The sequence below is a fragment of the Arachis hypogaea genome, chromosome 11 (genome assembly GCF_003086295.3).
Source record: "Arachis hypogaea cultivar Tifrunner chromosome 11, arahy.Tifrunner.gnm2.J5K5, whole genome shotgun sequence".
NCBI classification, from domain to species: Eukaryota; Viridiplantae; Streptophyta; class Magnoliopsida; order Fabales; family Fabaceae; genus Arachis; species Arachis hypogaea.
The window spans coordinates 124,489,501-124,507,223 of record NC_092046.1 but is presented as its reverse complement, the minus strand read 5'-3'; the positions used below and the strand labels follow the sequence as shown (position 1 = coordinate 124,507,223).

Sequence of the window (17,723 nt, the reverse complement as noted above, 5' to 3'; positions counted from 1 at the left end):
TTTCAGGATTCAATTAGAGTCAATTGAAACCTTGAGAGCTAAATTGAGTTAGAGGTCAAATTTTAGGGGCCATTTTGAGTATTAGCATTTGTCCCCATAAAATTAAAAAAAAAACTAATACTTATATATATATTTGTTCCATAATAAATATAAATAATTTTTTTGTGTTTTATGTTAAAAAAATATTTTGTTAAACTTTACATTTAATAATAATTATATTGTTAAATTTGATTTAGTATAAAAATAAAAAATAAATAAATAAATAAACTCAAAAAATAGTGATAATTAATTTTATTATATTAGTTAATTAGTTGATAATTAAATTAAAACTTAGTTTTCTAATTAAATACAACTTAAATTATTAGTGACTTTTTAAAAAATATTTAAGATAAAAAAATATATTATCTATATATTAATATACTTTATTAATATTTATTATTAAAATGATCTTGATTATAGTAATTATTTTGGTTAAAAATTTATTTATACCATAAAGACTATAATAAGTAAATTTTATAATTAAATATGAGATAATAAAAAGTAAAATAATTGTTTAAGATTATATATAAAAAAAATATTTAGTCATGTCAAAAATAAAAAGAAAGTCATTATAAATTATTTTTTAATTATTTTAAATATTATACGGTATGTAAAATTATCTTTTTATTATTTTAAATACTATAATAAGTGATTATGTGTATATTTTTAGTTCTTATCAATATGTATAGATAGTTCTAATTTAAAATTTTAAATATATCTAAACAAATTTGGGTTGATCGAGTGATTAGTTTAGTCGTTCGTTTAAGCAAGTGTTGGGAGTTCGAATTCTGTCTCGTATGTATAGCAACTCATTGACCCTCTTAAATGAAACTCAATTTCACGATAAATTAGCCCTTAACTTGTTAGGTATCATAAAAAACAATATATATATATATATGCCTAAATTTTATTATATTTTTGCCACATGGCTAAATTTTTCTGAGTCCGCCACTGAGCACGCACACAATCACAGAAACACATATTACAGAAAAGTATGCGCAAACAAGTATGATGCATGTCTGTCCTATGCAGGTCATGAGCTCATGTGTAGGTTTACACCCTACAACCCGACATTACCTAAGAATCAATCTCAAATATAGTTTTCCGTTGTGTTCTTCTGCATACGTGTCTGTGGTTAAGAGTACCATCAGTTCGAGACCACTAGCAATCGACACAAAGCTCGATGCCATAATATACACATATGGAAAAATAGTGATCCTCTGTTCGTGGGCGTCCCCAAGATCAACACTCAACAATTCATGGGTTATCCCTGTAATCAATTATTATCAATTCGTGAGTGTTCCCGTCCTTAAACATTTGGTACCAAGGCCCAAACAACAATCGTGTTCTATATACTCTCATGTGGAAGATGGTCTTTTAGAGTCTTTTTATCTTTGGTCTCTGTTCTCCTGTGATAGAGATTCTTTAGATTTTTTTAGTTTTTGCTCTCTACTCTACTATGGCAGAGATCCTTTTAATCCTTTTCTTTCTTCTTCTTTTCTTTCTTATTATTCTCTTTTACTTTCTTACATTTCAACAATATAAATTATCTTCGCATTTTTCGTTCTCTTGTCTTTCTCTAAATATGCTATGACAGGATAATCATAAGATTCTTAGCTTAGATTTGACTTTCTAAAACTTTTAGAGAATATTACTGTTTCACTTTTTCATTAACAATTATTTAAATTAAATAATATCTTTAGTAAAAGAATAATAATTATATTATTATGAGTAACTAATATTAATAATAAAAGGTAATATCATTATTATTTTGATAATAAAAACTTGTTTATTAAAAGTCTTATCGTCAAAATTTTAGGAATTATATTTTAATTTTGAATTTTTAGAAAGATTTATATCTTCAACCAACGTATTTTACGAACATACTAAAATAATTTATTATAAAAAATATTCTCATACTTTTATAAAATATCCGTTTTACCCCTAAACTTTTACTTATTACCCAAAATACCTCCAAAATTTATATAATTACTATTTTTAACTACGATCTTTTATCAAAATACAATCTTATTCTCAAAAATAAATTGTGTTAGGGATCACATCTCCATCATAGAAAATGAACCTTCTTTTAAGTTTTCTTCAAATTTTTGGTTTGATTTTTAATCAATTTTTGAGCTTTTCAGTTACCGATTTTTCACAGAGTTTACCTAAACCTTCCAACCACCAAATCTTATCAAATTTTCATCAAAATCAACCTTATAAATAGCGCTGAAATCAACCGAAACAGTTTGGTTCTTGCTGTCTTCTTGAAGTTGAACCACAAGTCAATAAATCAACAAAACTTCACTAAAATTCAAGCACAAAATCATTCAAAATCAAACCTCAAACATTAATTTATTAATCACACATCAAGAACACATTTAATTATTACAAAATTACAAAGTCCTACCTTCGTACGATAGCCACCAAACCGAAACATCAAGGAAGCTTTCTAAACGAAAAATCGAAGAAGAAAACATCAATGTTGGCTACTCTACCTCTGGGGCTCACTCGGTCGAACCTTGCATGGAGGGACAACAACTCCACGCATTGCTCCTTCTGATGAAAAGTGGTACTTTTGTGAATAAGAGGAAGATACAAACACTTTAATCAGTTTAGATTTTTTTACGGGAATTATGAATCTCATAAAATCAAGCTTGGAAGATTCACGGTGCCATGAAATTCTTTCTCTCTCTCATGGTCTCTCTCTCTCTTGTTTGCTTTCTCGGTGATGAATGAGAAGCAAATGGGATGATGATTAATGATAAATATAAAGATGATGAGTTGTCTTTTGGGTGTCGCAGTTATAAATTGCTGAGTCAGCGATTCAAGTTATAAATATCTCTCATCGCCAGTGCTCACACTCTCTCCCACCATCGACATTTGCACTCTCTTATCGCAATGCCTCCGTTTGCGCTCCCTCTTCTGGCGCTCCCACCGTCGCGGCTCCTTTGGCGATGATTCTCTCTTGCAAGGCGCTCACTCTCTCTTACAAATCTTCCTTTGACGTTCTCTCCACTGCTGCTCCCTCTATCGGTGCCCCTTTCGTCTCCCCTGTATGCTGCACTGCGAACCCTAACCTTCCATATTCCGTTTTGCAAATCTGTATCATTCACTGTCTGTTTTGTTCGTTATCAGTGACGAAGAACGAAGAAGAATAATGAGGGCGATGGTCAACTACCTTGCGAACTGAGACAACCAAACCAAACAATGAAGGTGTGTTTTCATTTTCGATCATTTTGTGAATTATTTTTGGATGGGTGTTGGGTGTTCTGAACTTTGGGGTTTACTAATTTTTTCGAGTTTCTACTTCTTGCTTCGGTCGGATTTGCTTTCTGATTTGCATCTTTTTGTTAGGGTTTGTTAATCCTGCATTTTGCTTTATTATGGATTTGTTAAAATATTCTAAGCTATTATTTTCTTGGAGTTTAAATTCAATGGTCCCTAAGATAATCAATGCCCATATCTTGTTTAACGATTGCGTTTGTGCTGTTTGTGTGAATGCTTCTGATGAATTGGTTTTGGTTCTACTTAGTTTCCTGGCTAAAAAAAGAACAACTGGTGATCTTTTTGCAATTATTAAAGTAATTATATTCTATGCTTCTGGCTTGCTGATTATTTTCACCCTTTTATTCGGTGCTTTTTCTTCATTTATTGTATACTTAAATTTTAAGTATCTTGGGTGCAACATACAGGATAATGGAGAGATTGAACATGATGTAAATCATAGGATCCAAGCAGGTTAGTCAAAATGGCAGAGTGTATCTGGTTTTATATGCGACAAAAAAGTGCCTTTAAAACTTAAAGGTAAATTCTATCGCACCGCTATAAGACCAGTTATGCTTTATGGTACGGAGTGTTGGGCGGCCAAAGGGGAGCACGAACATAAGCTAAGTGTGGCAGAGATGAAGATATTGAGATGGATGAGTGGTCGTATGCGATTGGATAAAATAAGGAACGAAAATATAAGGGAGAGAGTTGGAGTAGCACCCATTGTGAAAAAGATGGTTGAATCGCGTCTCAGGTGGTTTGGACATGTGAGAAGAAGACCGATAGAACACCCAGTCAGGAGGGTGGATGAGATGGAAGATGGACAAGGGGCGAAAGGCAGTGGAAGACCTAAGAAGACCATCTATGAGGTGGTCAAACGAGATCTACATGTAAACGGTGTCTCTGTAGACATGATACATGATAGAGTATAATGGCGTCGTTTGATTCATGTAGCCGACCCCACCTAGTGGGACAAGGCTTTGTTGTTGTTGTTGTATTATATACTTAAATTTTAATTTCGATAAGTGTTCAATTTTTATCTTTTGTTCTATTTTTGGATGATCGGTATTATGGCTTGTAGAAGAGTCATTTCATAATGTGAGGGTGTTTGGAGACTTAAAGTTGTTCGTACCACTTTTATTTGATCGTAGTATATTACACTATTTATTGTTCTTGTAACATGTTTTAAGTAGTGTTCCATATGAAATTTAAATATACATTTTATTGTATTTCTGTTATTTTCTTCTCTAATAAATTTTATTTTATTATTGCTTTTTAAAAGTTAAAACATTGAAGGATTGTGGTACTGTTTGTTACTTTGTCATGTTTATATATTTGCATAGTTACATGAATTCAAGTTATTTTTCACAGGTTCTGAAGAAGGCTGACATATTCGTAAGAATGCTGTGGAAAGTATATTAGCAGAACATGATATTTTAATTACAGTTCAGAATCCTTTGTGGTGAGCTGATCTAACTTGCTACTTGTTTCATGATGTCTTTCAAAATGCAACCTTTTTTCTAATTTAACTTAACATAATCAGGTTCGTTTCCTCTATTGTTTCACATGTCGTGAGAACTTGTATCTTGTCATGGAGTATCTTAATAGAGATGACCTATATTCGTTATTAAGGAATTTAGGTTGCTTAGATGAAGAAGTTGTTCGCGTGTATATTGCTGAAGTGGTAATCTCTCTCTCTCTCTCTCTCTCTCTCTCTCTCTCTCTCTCTCTCAAAAAACGAGAAGAGGGAACTTTCGTTACATTGTCTAAACTTTATTCCCATGGTTAGGTTCTCACACTAGAATATTTGCATTCACTATGGGTGGTTCATCGAGACTTGAAACCTGACAATTTACTGAGTGCCCATGATGGTCAGATTAAGGTAACTAAATACACTTTTTCTACTCACTATTAATTCCCTCAATCTTGTATTTAGGCACAATATTTTTAAATAAATTAATTAAAATTGATTTTATGTAGACACAAATAAGTTGATGTTTTTGGTTAGTGTATAGCTTGTTTCGGGTGCCTAGTGTGATTTCAGATTTTTGGATTTTGTTTGGCCTATATTTATTATGGGTCATTCATTTTTTTTAGTTGGTATTAGCATATTTTAACTATTTTTAAAGTATCATTATAGCTTTTTGTTTTATGAGAATAATTTTTTCTCTATTTAAAAAGCTTATTCTCCTTTAGTCCTTTGATTGTTGGAATTTAAGAAAAAGGATTTGACATGTGCTTTTATTGGTTAATTTTTTTATTTTTTAATTTTCAATTAATTTTTTCCTTCTAGAAATTAGAAAACAAATTTTGGATTGTATAGTGTAACACCCTAATATTCAAATCCTTATGTTCGAGTCATAAGTCAATGATATTACGGTGGTACGACTCTCAGGTGGATTTTTAATAAATAAATATAGGTAATTTCGAAAGGAGTATTAATCGAGAAGCCTGAAAAGAGTAGAAATAAAATCGCGAAGACGTATCTCTCACGTTTCGACAACAAAAGATAAACCGTGAAGCCGAAAACGATATATGGACAAGGCGTAAAGGAGATTAAGAGATAGATAACAGATAGATATATATAACATAAGTAAATAGCTACTAGTCGCGACCCGCGAAGTTTAGGTCAGCTAGAGTACATTATGAAATTAGTTGACAACAATATATCCTAATCTCTCCCGAAGGAAACATGAGAGCCTCTATAGGCAAATTCAAAGAGTTCAATACATAATATAAACTTTCCAAAACAAAGGTGGAGAGATTCTAATCAAAACACAAAGTAGAGGAAATAAAGATCTTCGCCGTCTCTCAGACGACCCACAACTCACTTCTGAGCACCTGGACCTGTATCTGAAAAACAAGAGATATATACGGAATGAGAACCCCGGGCCCATGGGTTCCCAGTACGGTAAAAGTGCCAAATAAATTCAATGTACTGCAACAAAAACTCACTAAGCATCCTAAACTTCTTCACCAATTATTCATCCTAGGTTCTCGCTAATCCATGAATAGGCAACTGTCATAAGGGAGTGCTAAATTTAATTCATGTTTCACATGTTTCCCAACTCGCTGACTCTTCCACGAATCAGACTCAGAATCATAAGCAAAACCATCACCAGTTGTTCTGCCTCAATAGTTCTATATCAATACATCATCATGCAATCGCATCATCAATTCATCCCATCAAGAACAGCCCTCACACCCACCGACACCAGCATGAAGGGCCTCTCAGTTGTACAAACACAAGCAATACAGGCAAGTAATACACAAACATGATACAAGTAGAACAAGTAGCATATAGTCAGGTAACATGGCATATATGATGTAGAAATCCAAGACAAATGGCAAACCCAAACAATTCAAACATATGCAAATGATGAATGCCTGCCCTATGGCTGATGATATCATCTGTCGGTTATATAGCCAACCCGACATGTCCTGGTAGCTAACCATTGGACAGAAACACCCCTTGCGGAGCAAGTAGGTTTGAGCTACAACCCCCTTGCTACTGCCCGCTCAACCCAGAGCCAGTGAAATAATCACTACTGCCGCTACTACCCAGGCGTCGCAATCTCTGACCTGGAGCAAGTGGGACGAACCACAACCCTTGCTACTACCCAGGTATCTCAAGCATTGGCCCAGAGCAAGTGGGACGAACCACAACCCTTGCTACTGCCCAGGCATCTCAAACATATATTCATTCAATCTCAATTCATATTATCAACATTCATTGTTACCAAATCTCAAACATTAACTTGGAGCAAGTGGGACGAACCACAACCCTTGCTACTACCCAAGTATCACAAATAAACATTTATTCATAATCACCCTTCATTATTATCAATCCTCAGACAATGACCCGGAGCAAGCGGGACGAACCACGACCCTTGCTACTACCCAGGTATCACAAATACACATTTATTCAAAACCCCACGATTAAACTCGTTTATCATAATCCTCCTTTCCCGTCTCATATCCGGAGCAAGTGGACAACGCCACTGCCTACTACCCGGGGTCGCACATCACATTTCAATATTTTTTTTCATTATTATCCATTTAACATATTCATTCATTAATCATATATGCATTTATACTCAGCCATAAACAATAATGGCTTTGTCGTAACCCGGCAATAACTCAGCCATCCGGCTCATGGTCCAATCAAGAACGGGCCATTTATCAATAAATATAGCCCTCCGGCTCATGGCATACACGGTACTTCCACCGTCATCCTCCATATCTCATATAATCATCTTTGATCATCCTTGATCATAACTTTTCCCCTTGCTTCACTCGCAAGTTACCACATCCCCTAGCTCATTGCTAGGCATATCAGAATGATTTAATACATGAGAGGTGAGATCGGAGGCTTAGAAGTATGAGATTTGGCTTTTAAAACTCAAAAATCAACTTTGGCATGAAAACAGGGCCACGCGTACGCGCACTCCACGCGCACGCGTGGATGGCCACAAAACTCATCGACGCGCAAGCATCATACACGCGGACGCGCGGGTTGAAAAATAGCCAAACGACGCGCAAGCGTCAGCCACGCGTACGCGTGGGTGCTCTTGCGCCCCAGGCACAAAACTGGCACAACTCTGGCACAACTCTCGGGAAAATAGCTGGGCATTTGGTGCAGCGCATCGACGCGCCCGCGCACACCACGCGCACGCGTGGATAGTGCCTTCTTGAAGAACGACGCGTACGCGCCAAGTGCGCCTACGCGTGGAGGGTCATTCTGCTAAAAATTTTCTAAGTTAAAAGCTGCAGAATTTATAGATTCAACCCCCAATCTTCCGACGGACATAACTTTCTCATTTTAAATCATTTTTCACCCGTTCTTCAAACGGCATGGACATCCCGGACCCAATTTCATTTTTAAATAGATTTGGCACAAAACAGAGATCCGTAGTCCAAGTTATGTCCCGTCAAAGTATGCCCAAAAACCATGTTTTCATACAAAACCACTAGGTGCCATTTTCAAAACAAGTCATTTTCAACTCTTTTCAAAATCAACCAAAACATGCCAATTTCAACCCTTTTTGAAATCAATCAAAATGTACCAAAATCCACATCAAGCCATCCTCAACTCACACATTGACACTTTACCAAAAATTCCCAAAATCACATCTAACCATTTTAACACTTCTCAATCAAATGGCTAAAGGACAAACACAATATCATGTCATACATCCTTCCTCATCCCAATTTCCAATAATACCATTTCCAATCAACCATCATTATACGTAATCAATATCATACTCACTATCACGTGATTTCACCCACAAATTAACCTTAATCATTCCCCAAGCATATATCACAACATACATATCTCTAATGCATCATCATACCATCAAGGCATCAATAATCATAATCACATATATGATCACATAATATATCTCAACCGAACCAAACATACCTCGTCTACATAATTTCACCCAAAATTACCAAATTCCACACTTCAACTTCTCAAACCTTATTATTCAATAACCAACCTAATCATTCATATATTCATTATCTGAAATTCATCCAATCACTTGTGCCATCATACAATGCACACATCGACTTACCTTTCTTACCTCTTTCCGGCCTCCGGCCCAAAATTCACGGCCTCCGGCCCAATTTTCACAATTTAAATGCATAAACCACAAATCAATACTCATTATCCAGTACATCAAATTCTCAATACACCAAGCATACAAGGTCACACAATTCTCAACCCGATCATTAATTCACATTACATATCAACTATGCATATTAGCACCAACCATTTACACAATCCAAACTTAATCCTAGGGGCATCTAGCTTAGGAATTCTCATCACAACACACGGTACTTAAATGAAACTTAAACCGTACCTCTTGTAGCCAAACCAATTGAGCCTCTTCTTTGGAATTCTTCACCAACCTTAGCTCCAAGCCTTACCAAAGCTCCTCAAGCAATACCAATCTCCCAATTGTACACCAACATCACCAAATACACTAACATAACCAATGTCACATACATACATCAACCTAGGGCTCATAAAAATGACAAATCACAAGGGTTTGAGCACTTCTTACCTCAGCCCATATGAAGTAGGGATAGAACCCACTTAGAATCCATATTGGAGTATCCCTAAATACCCAAAATCACAAGATTTCAACACTAACTACCCAAAAACATGTAACAGTGGGGAATTTCGAAAACTGGGCAGAGATAAATGAAATACTTACCACCAAACTTAGATAGAATTGTAGAGGATGAGAAGAGCAATGCGTGGCCGCAAACGGCTCGTCAATCGGAGCTCTGTAGCTCAAGTTATGGTGGTTTGAAGATCAAAGAGAGTTAGGTTTTCTCTCTTCTCTTCTCTCTTCTCAAATCAGCGCCCCAACCCTTCTTTTTTGGGTAAAATGAGCTGAAATGCTCACAACTAATGTTTATATATGTTGGGTTTTGGGCCCACTTAGGCCCGGTTCACTTATTTTTGCCCATTGGCCCAATTTTGGGCCAAAACCTTTAAGATTAGCGCTCTAAATCGCACTTTAAATATTTCTACCTTCCCTAATTATAATTCCTCATTTCTTAATCTTATTTACCCATAATCAATTTCCTCAGTTGTAGTACCAGACAGATCTCAGCTGGTACTGCCGGTCAAAATTCCACTGCGCACTTTTACGCAGAAAACTATATTTTCCGACTCGGAAAAATTCACTGAATCCAAATATCATATTTAAATTATCAAATTCCAATTGCCAAATCTTCCAACCATATTCGCTCCTATTTAACTTATTATTTACTAAATTTCGGTTAGACCGGGTATTACATATAGAGGAGCACAAGGTTGAAAGATCTTTTTCAATGTTAGTCTTTTTAAAAATATATATTTTACTTTTGTAAGTTATTTATGTTTGTCTGTAATGTTTGAGATTTTTTTATAAATGTTTAACCGTGGCCTTTCCCTTATTCTTCCTAATTTGAATTTTGCTCATAGGAGATCTTGCATATTCATGTAGATTTTTATGAGTTTTATTTCTTAACTCATGTATACTAATGTTCAACTGATCACGTGTTGAAGTTTTTCTATTCTTTTTGGTTCTTTCTATGTAGCTAACAGATTTTAGGCTTGCTAAAGTTGGTCTCATCAACAGTATGGATGATATATCTGGTCCAATAGTGAATGGGACATCCTTGCTTGGGGAGGATGAGTCTAACATATCTACATATGAGCATCAAAGGGAACTAAGGAAGAAAAGATCTGCTATAGGTACCCCTGATTATCTGAGCATCTAGTTAAGTCATGAGAAGAAGCAACATGAAGCAACAATGAAGAGCGAGAGAGCTCTTGCTTATGCCTTCAACTACCAGACTGAGAGACCTCAATTGGATTGGAATTGGTTGGAGTGTTGGCTGTGCTTAAGTTGAGATTAGACCAATTGGAATGGCACGCCAGGCTCAGTTGAATGATATGAGATAATGCAGACTAATATGGGATATGAAATTAGACATCGATTGATTTTATTTATCCTGATGTATTTTATAACTATTTTAGATATAAGAGAATGATATGGTAAATTTGGTTTGAATTCTACTAATGTAATACTAGTTTTCATTAATTAATTTTTTAAAATGATATTCACATATTTTTGTTAATATTTTTTATTGTTTATGGAGCGCATTAGAATACATGTAAAAGCACATACCATAATTTTTTTTATTTGATAAGGATATAGCCACGCTTTAAAAGCATGGCAATAGCTCCATGTATCTTTGGCTATGGGCACACTTCAAAAGCATAGCCCTATCTCTCGCTATTGCCACGCTTTAAAAGCGTAGTCTTATCTCTAGCTATTGACACGCTTTAAAACCGTAGCCATAGGGTCCTACATACGGCCACGCTTAAAAGCGTGGCAGTAGATAAAAAGCATGGCAACAAATAAAGTGTGGCCATAGGTCACCAAAAGCGTGGAGATAGAGGAACTGGCACATTAGCAGATGTGGCCCTTTCAAAAACGTGCCGGTAGCTCAAAAAGCGTGGCTAAAAGCTATCGCTACGCTTTTTCTAACTTTTTTCCATGCTTTAAAAGCGTAGCAAAATCCTAAATTTTCTTGTAGTGGCAAAGCACAAAAAGATAAGGGGAAGGGGATCTTCCTATTTGATTTTCCTAGTAGGGAAGAAAGTTTCCGACGGGGAGCCGTTCCACAAGAGGTTCCTCGAATGGGAGGATATGCAATGATTGATGATGTCAATAATATTTCCCAGGATGTTGACATCCTTGAGGGTATCAATGACAAACCTCCAATTGATCATGTCATAGTCCTTCTCTAGGTCAATCTTGATGGCAACTGTAAAATCTCAGTCAATTAATAAATAATTAACTAATAAATTAACTATGAGCCAAAGAAATTAGAAAATGAAATTTTGTAATCTATAGAAGTAAAAATATTTAAAATACAAATTAAAACACTAATTTTAAAAATTTTGGTCCCAAAGTTGGGCCAACGGACTAAATCGGTTGAACCGGGCTTGTACTGGGCCCACGACCACCCATATAACCCTAATCAGCCACTCTCCCCCTTTATTCACTAAGAAACATGCTGAGAGAGAGAGAGAGAGAGAGAGAGAGAGAGATTTGAAGAAGAAGCCTAACTTCCACTTTCCAATTCAATCTTTTATCAACTATAATTCTCAATTCGGAGCTCTGATCGCCGACCGTTTGCGGCCACGCGATCACTTCACTAAGATCTTCAAATCCATCTAAACAAAGTGGTAAGAGATTCAAATTTCTCACTCAGTTCTCCACTCCTTTCATTTTTGTGATTTTGGTTCATGGGTATTGAGGTGTTTTGAGCTCGGGAGAAATCAGCCAAGGTATGGTTTTAGTTTCTAGTAGTTAATATATAATATTGCGTAAAAACTTAGGCTAGTTTCCATAAGATAGGTTTGAATGCTTGGAATTGTGGGATTTGGTGGATTAAATGTGTATATATGTGATGTATCATGAGTATGATGATGAGTTGACATAAATGAAAATTTGATAACTTAGGGGTTTGGGTGATTGATAAGTATGGGACTAATATTTGATGATGTATGTGAATTCTTAGGATTAATTTTAGTTGTGAGTGGTTTGGTTTGTATTGAGAATTTTGGAAAACTAGAGGATTTGTAAATTTTTGTAAAAACCTATTTTTGACCAACTTTGGCAAGCCATAACTTGGCTTCTAGACCTTCAAATCTTGTGAAACTTGTCTTGAATAAAAAATTGGATTCGTGAAGTTTATAACATTCGAAGAACGAACTGAAAATAATTTCTAACGAAAAAGTTATGTGCGGTTGAAGTTTAGTGTGAAAAACTGATTTTCTAAACTTAACAGCTTTTTGGCAAAATTGACATGCTTGCGTACCCGACAGTGTCACGTGACGCGAGTATTGGGCTCTGCACAGACATCTCGCATACGCGGACACGCAATCTCGCGTATACAGCAGTGCCATGCGACCCGGGGATTGTTCCTTGCCTCATGAGCTCGCATACACGGACATGGTCTCGCGTACGCGGCACTGTAAATTTTCAAATTCTCCCATACGCGGGTGGTATGCGTATGCATGACCACCCTGTTTTGCCAAAGTAGTATTTTTTGAGTTTTCAACCGTTTCTCTAGCTTTCCAAACCTCTGTAACCCCTATTAAGGACCGATAGCTAGTGTTAGGTTTTAGAAGAAGAGCAAACCTATTGAAAGAGTTAGTTTTATTTTGAGGAAGAATTGTAAAGTGAATAATTGAATTAACGATGCATGGATAATATTGGATGAGATATGAATAAGGGTAATAATGATATTAATGAATTGTGACCGAAAGATCCACACGGCATATGCATTATATTATCTGAGACACAAGTTTCTCTGGATAGATGCAGTGGCTTGCCCCCACTTGCTCTAGGTTGAGACTCGATACTCTGTTGACCCTCCATTGCAAGATGTGACCAGATACTTTAACTCTCCAGATTCTCCCAATGAGATAATAAATATATATATATGCATAGATCCTTAGGGATGCGTGCACGTAGGGACTTTCCAGAGTTTGCTATCGAACATGTCGGGCTTGCCTGTATAACCGACAGATAATATCATCAGCCATAAGACAAACATGCATCATATACACTTGTATATTTTGTTTGAGTATGCATTTGTTTTGGCTTGCTATTTGCTTAACTGTAATTAACTGCTACCTGATCTATTTATTGTATCTACTTCCCATATTTTTGTTTTCCCTATTTGTCTTACTTGTGTTTGTTTCTGAGAGATCCCTCATGCGGGTGGAGGAGACGCTGAGGGTTGTTCCACTTGGTGATTTGGAGGTTTGCAGATAATAGAAAACGAAGAGTTAGATTAGAATCCTTAGATATAGTCACCATATTTTTGGTGTAGTGAGAACTCTAGGATTTGATATAGGTTGTTGGAGTTTTGGAATGTCTCTGGCTTTCCGGGACCTTATGTATTATCTATATGGGCACCTTTACTATACTGAGAACCCCCGATTCTCATTCCATATATATTTGTTATTTTTCAAAGGTAGGACGTGAGGCACCTCGCTGAGCGTACTGGAGACTTCTGGAAGTGAAGAACTACTTTTAGGCATATTTATGTTTTGTACTTAGAGCGCGCGCGCACTTACACACACACACACACACATTCTCCACTTTGTATAAACTTGTATTTTGTCCCTCCTAGAGGTTGACTCGGAGAATCAGGATTTATATTTTATCTTTTGGTATAATTTTGGGTTATATATATATACTCTGGCTAGCCTTTGCTTCGCAGGTCGAGTCGGGAGCCTGCTATATGTATCTTTTTTGGAACTTTATATTCGTATGTATATTATTCTTTCCGTACGCTGTTATCTGTCTCTTATATGCTTAACTGTTCGAGTGTGATGCGACTTTCGAGTTCTGTTTTGTTCAACTTTTCTTCAAGGCTCCTAGATAAACATCCTTTCAAATATATCTATGTACGTGTTTTTACTTTTAAAGGTCATAATACCTCACCACCTCTGATTTATGACTTAAAAAACGTAAAGCTCTGTGTGGTAGAGTGTTACAACCATAAGCTCCTTTTTAGTTTTTCTGTTCCTCATAGTGTGAATGACCTCTTGAGCAACCAGAATATTATCTGCACTAACCTTGCCAAAAACAAAACTAGATTGTGTATTAGAGATAAGGGTAGGCATGAAATCTTTTAGTATACTTGCAATAACTTTAGTCACAAATTTATAGCAAACATTACACAAACTAATAGGTCTAAAGTGACCAAAGTGTTTCGGAGCGGGAATCTTAGAATAATAGCAATAAGAGTCTTGTTAACTCCATTGATGTTGCTAGAATTACTAAAAACCGTTTTGATCCAGTCAACTAGGGGTCCTGCTAGTACATTCCAAGCTTGCTGGTAGAATTTACCTAGAAGCCCATCACTGTCCAGTGCTTTCCAGCTCCCCTTAGAGAAAATTGCCTCTTTGATATCATCATAGGAGACATCCGCAGCCATCTTATCATAATCCTTATCCTACAGTCTGGGGAACTTGTTAGAAATCACAAAATTATTAGAAACTGAATCAAAACAATAAAGCAACTTGAAGAAATGGACCCCCCAAGCTTTTAATCTATCTATATCATCAATCCATTCTCTTCCCTTAGACTTTAGAGCAGAAACTTTATTTTGCTTCATTTTCCCATTTGCTTTTTGATGAAAGTATTTTGTATTTTTATCTCCCAAAATTTATGTAGTTGCATCTTGACATCTGTTGCCAATAACTTTCTTCCTGAATTGTTATGACCTCCTATTATTTCCAAATATCCTTTTGGAGTTTCTCTAAGAAAGGGTTATTTGTAAAGGATAGCTTCTTATTGATGCCTTCCAATCTTGATAAAAGGCGATGCTTCTTCTTGAAAATGTGACCGAAAATTTTTTTATTCCATACTTTAACCTTATCCATAAAATTAGAAATATTTTGTAGGAAATCATCATGAATAATCCAGCTTTCTTTGACCATATTATCATAATCTTCATGAAGCACCCAAGGAGCAAGAAATCTAAAGGGTTTTCTCCCTTCTTTGATGTGCTAGTTGAAAATCCAATAAAATGAGAAGATGGTCAGACTTAAGCTTCGGTAAGTGTTTAATACACACATCTGAAAAATAATTTGTAAAATCTAAATTTCTAAGAAAACGATCTAGCCTTCTCCTTATATTTCCTCTACTCCAAGTAAAAGGGGGTCCAAAAAATCCTAGATCATTTATATTACAAATATTAATGCAATTGCAAAAATCTATGAGTGTCAAGAGCTAAGTTTGAAGACCCCCCGTGTCATTCATGGATAGGATCGAGTTAAAATCTCTCCCAATACACCATGGTCCCATTACAATGGCAGCAATGCTTTCCAAACTACTCCATAGTTCATTTTGACTACCAACTCTAGGGCTGCCTTACACAGCAATAAAGTTCCACAAGATGTCATCCTCCCATTTAACTTTCATGTGTACAAATTGCTTGTGTATGATCAAAGATTTTATATGCCAAAAATCCTTCATCTAGAGACACCAAATACCACCCAAGAAACCCTCCGCATCACTCACACAGCAAAAGTCAAAGCCCATCTTTTTAATAACCGACTCAGCCCTATTGTCTGACACATGAGTTTCAAGAAGAATACATGATTTAGTCTTATATTTAAACATAAGATTTTTTATAACAAAATTTTGTAAAGGCACGACAACAATTCCATACTAAGATATTCATCATTAAAAATAAAACAATAATGAAGAACTTATAAAACGTGGGAAAAGAAAAACTCCCTGTTCAGAGATAGGACACAACTAGGCTTCCATAGTCTTTAATGTCAACTCCTCTACTAAAGCATGCCCACCATGGGTAGCTCTTTCTTGACTATCATTATTAATATTCATATGTTCTCCTTTGTTGGCTTTATTTCCATCTTCTGGAGATTTATCCTTGACAAAACTCCCTTCTTTACATGACTGCCCCCTCCCATAACCTCCTCCAGGATAGAGTTGGTGTGCGGATCAAGAGAGCTATCTAGAGCTAGATGATTCCCTGTTGATGGCTCTGATAGATCGCTTTACCGAGTCTAGAAAATTGTTGCCAATATTTATGATGTTGTTTCTCATTTGTTTTACTATTGCTAGCATATTTCTGGCATGATTCAGGGATGATGAGACCTTTCTATTGCTGCTATTGCTTGCTGGACGAGTTTGGTTGTCACGAGTTTAATTTTTCCCTATTTTTTGCTATTTTCCCTTCAAATTTCTATGGTTGACATTGATTTTGGTTTGGTTTCTAAATTTTTTGTTGAAAATTGGGCTTATCTTGCAACTGCAGATTTTCAAAGCCACTTTCCTTCTTTAGTTCTGGCCAAGAGCTGTTAGAATGCAATAAATCTTTTCCATTTTTGTTACTTTCCTGAACTATACCATCGTTACTCAAGGCGTCAAAATGGGTGGCATAATTGTTGTCTTTATTTCCAACATTTATACTCCCAGATCCTTGCTTGATTCTTCTCTTATTTTTCTTCACAACCGTCCAGGGCCAAAAGGGCTCCCATCTTTCCTTATTTGATTTTCATTTATGGAATCCCCTGAATTTAAGGCTTGATTGCCTATTTGATTTTCAATGGCTATCTCTTTCAACTTCTCTCCTTAATTTTCAGCTACTCCAAGATCTTTCCTGTTTTGGTCTACGGGACCTGTTGCTACGGTTGAATCTGACCACTGTCTCCTACGCTAGCCTCCTGGTGGTTCTGGCTGGCCATCACCGCCTGAGAGAAAAAATTTTCTATCGCTTCACTGAGTATTTCCTAACAGTGATCAATTTGATGGCCATACCGCCCACAATGAAAACAAATCTGATGTAGACCTTCGTATTCTAAGAAAACGTTTTTGCCAATGCAGTAAAAGAGAGGATTAGTTGTCATGTTAAATCAATTTTCACACATATACGTGTGAATTTATCCCTAGAATGGATGGATGTTGATTCGTCCACTCTCAAAATTGTTCCAATAATTTTCCTAACTTTCCAAAGAAAATGCTAGTTGTACAGTTCAGCTGGGAGATTAGGAATTCTAATCCAAGCAGCTACCTTTTGTACCTCACTCTCGTGGGATAAAGAGTGGTCACCACTGACGTTAGAATTTTTGCTAGTAAAGAATTTTATAAAAATATAAGCGTGTTGTAAGTATAGCTTCTAAACCAACAAGAAATCATTTTCGTACAAAAGTTTTGGTTGTCACTAGTAACAAACCCACTAAAATTTATAAACTGAAGTATTCAAACCTCGGGTCGTCTTCTCAAGGAATTGCAGGGAAGTATGAATTATTATTGGTTATGAAAAATGGTGTTTTTGGGTTTCAAAAGGTTTGAACAAGG

General features: G+C 35.9%; 1 protein-coding gene across 1 annotated transcript; it reads left to right on the top strand.

Annotated features, from left to right (window-relative positions):
* Positions 1-4,656: 4,656 nt before the first annotated feature.
* On the top strand, positions 4,657-10,584 carry LOC140176190 (probable serine/threonine protein kinase IREH1). The gene is made up of 4 exons (XM_072206091.1): positions 4,657-4,722; positions 4,853-4,993; positions 5,099-5,191; positions 10,402-10,584. The coding sequence occupies exons 1-4, from the start codon at positions 4,657-4,659 to the stop codon at positions 10,582-10,584; spliced, it is 483 nt and encodes a 160-aa protein (XP_072062192.1).
* The last annotated feature ends 7,139 nt before the right edge of the window (positions 10,585-17,723 follow it).

Coding starts and splice junctions, on each gene's coding strand:
- LOC140176190 (XM_072206091.1), top strand. CDS start 4,657: ATGAATTCAAGTTATTTTTCACAGGTTCTGAAGAAGGCTGACATATTC. Junction 4,723..4,852: donor TCGTAAGAATGCTGTGGAAA/GTATATTAGCAG, acceptor TAACATAATCAG/GTTCGTTTCCTCTATTGTTT. Junction 5,192..10,401: donor CCCATGATGGTCAGATTAAG/GTAACTAAATAC, acceptor CTTTCTATGTAG/CTAACAGATTTTAGGCTTGC.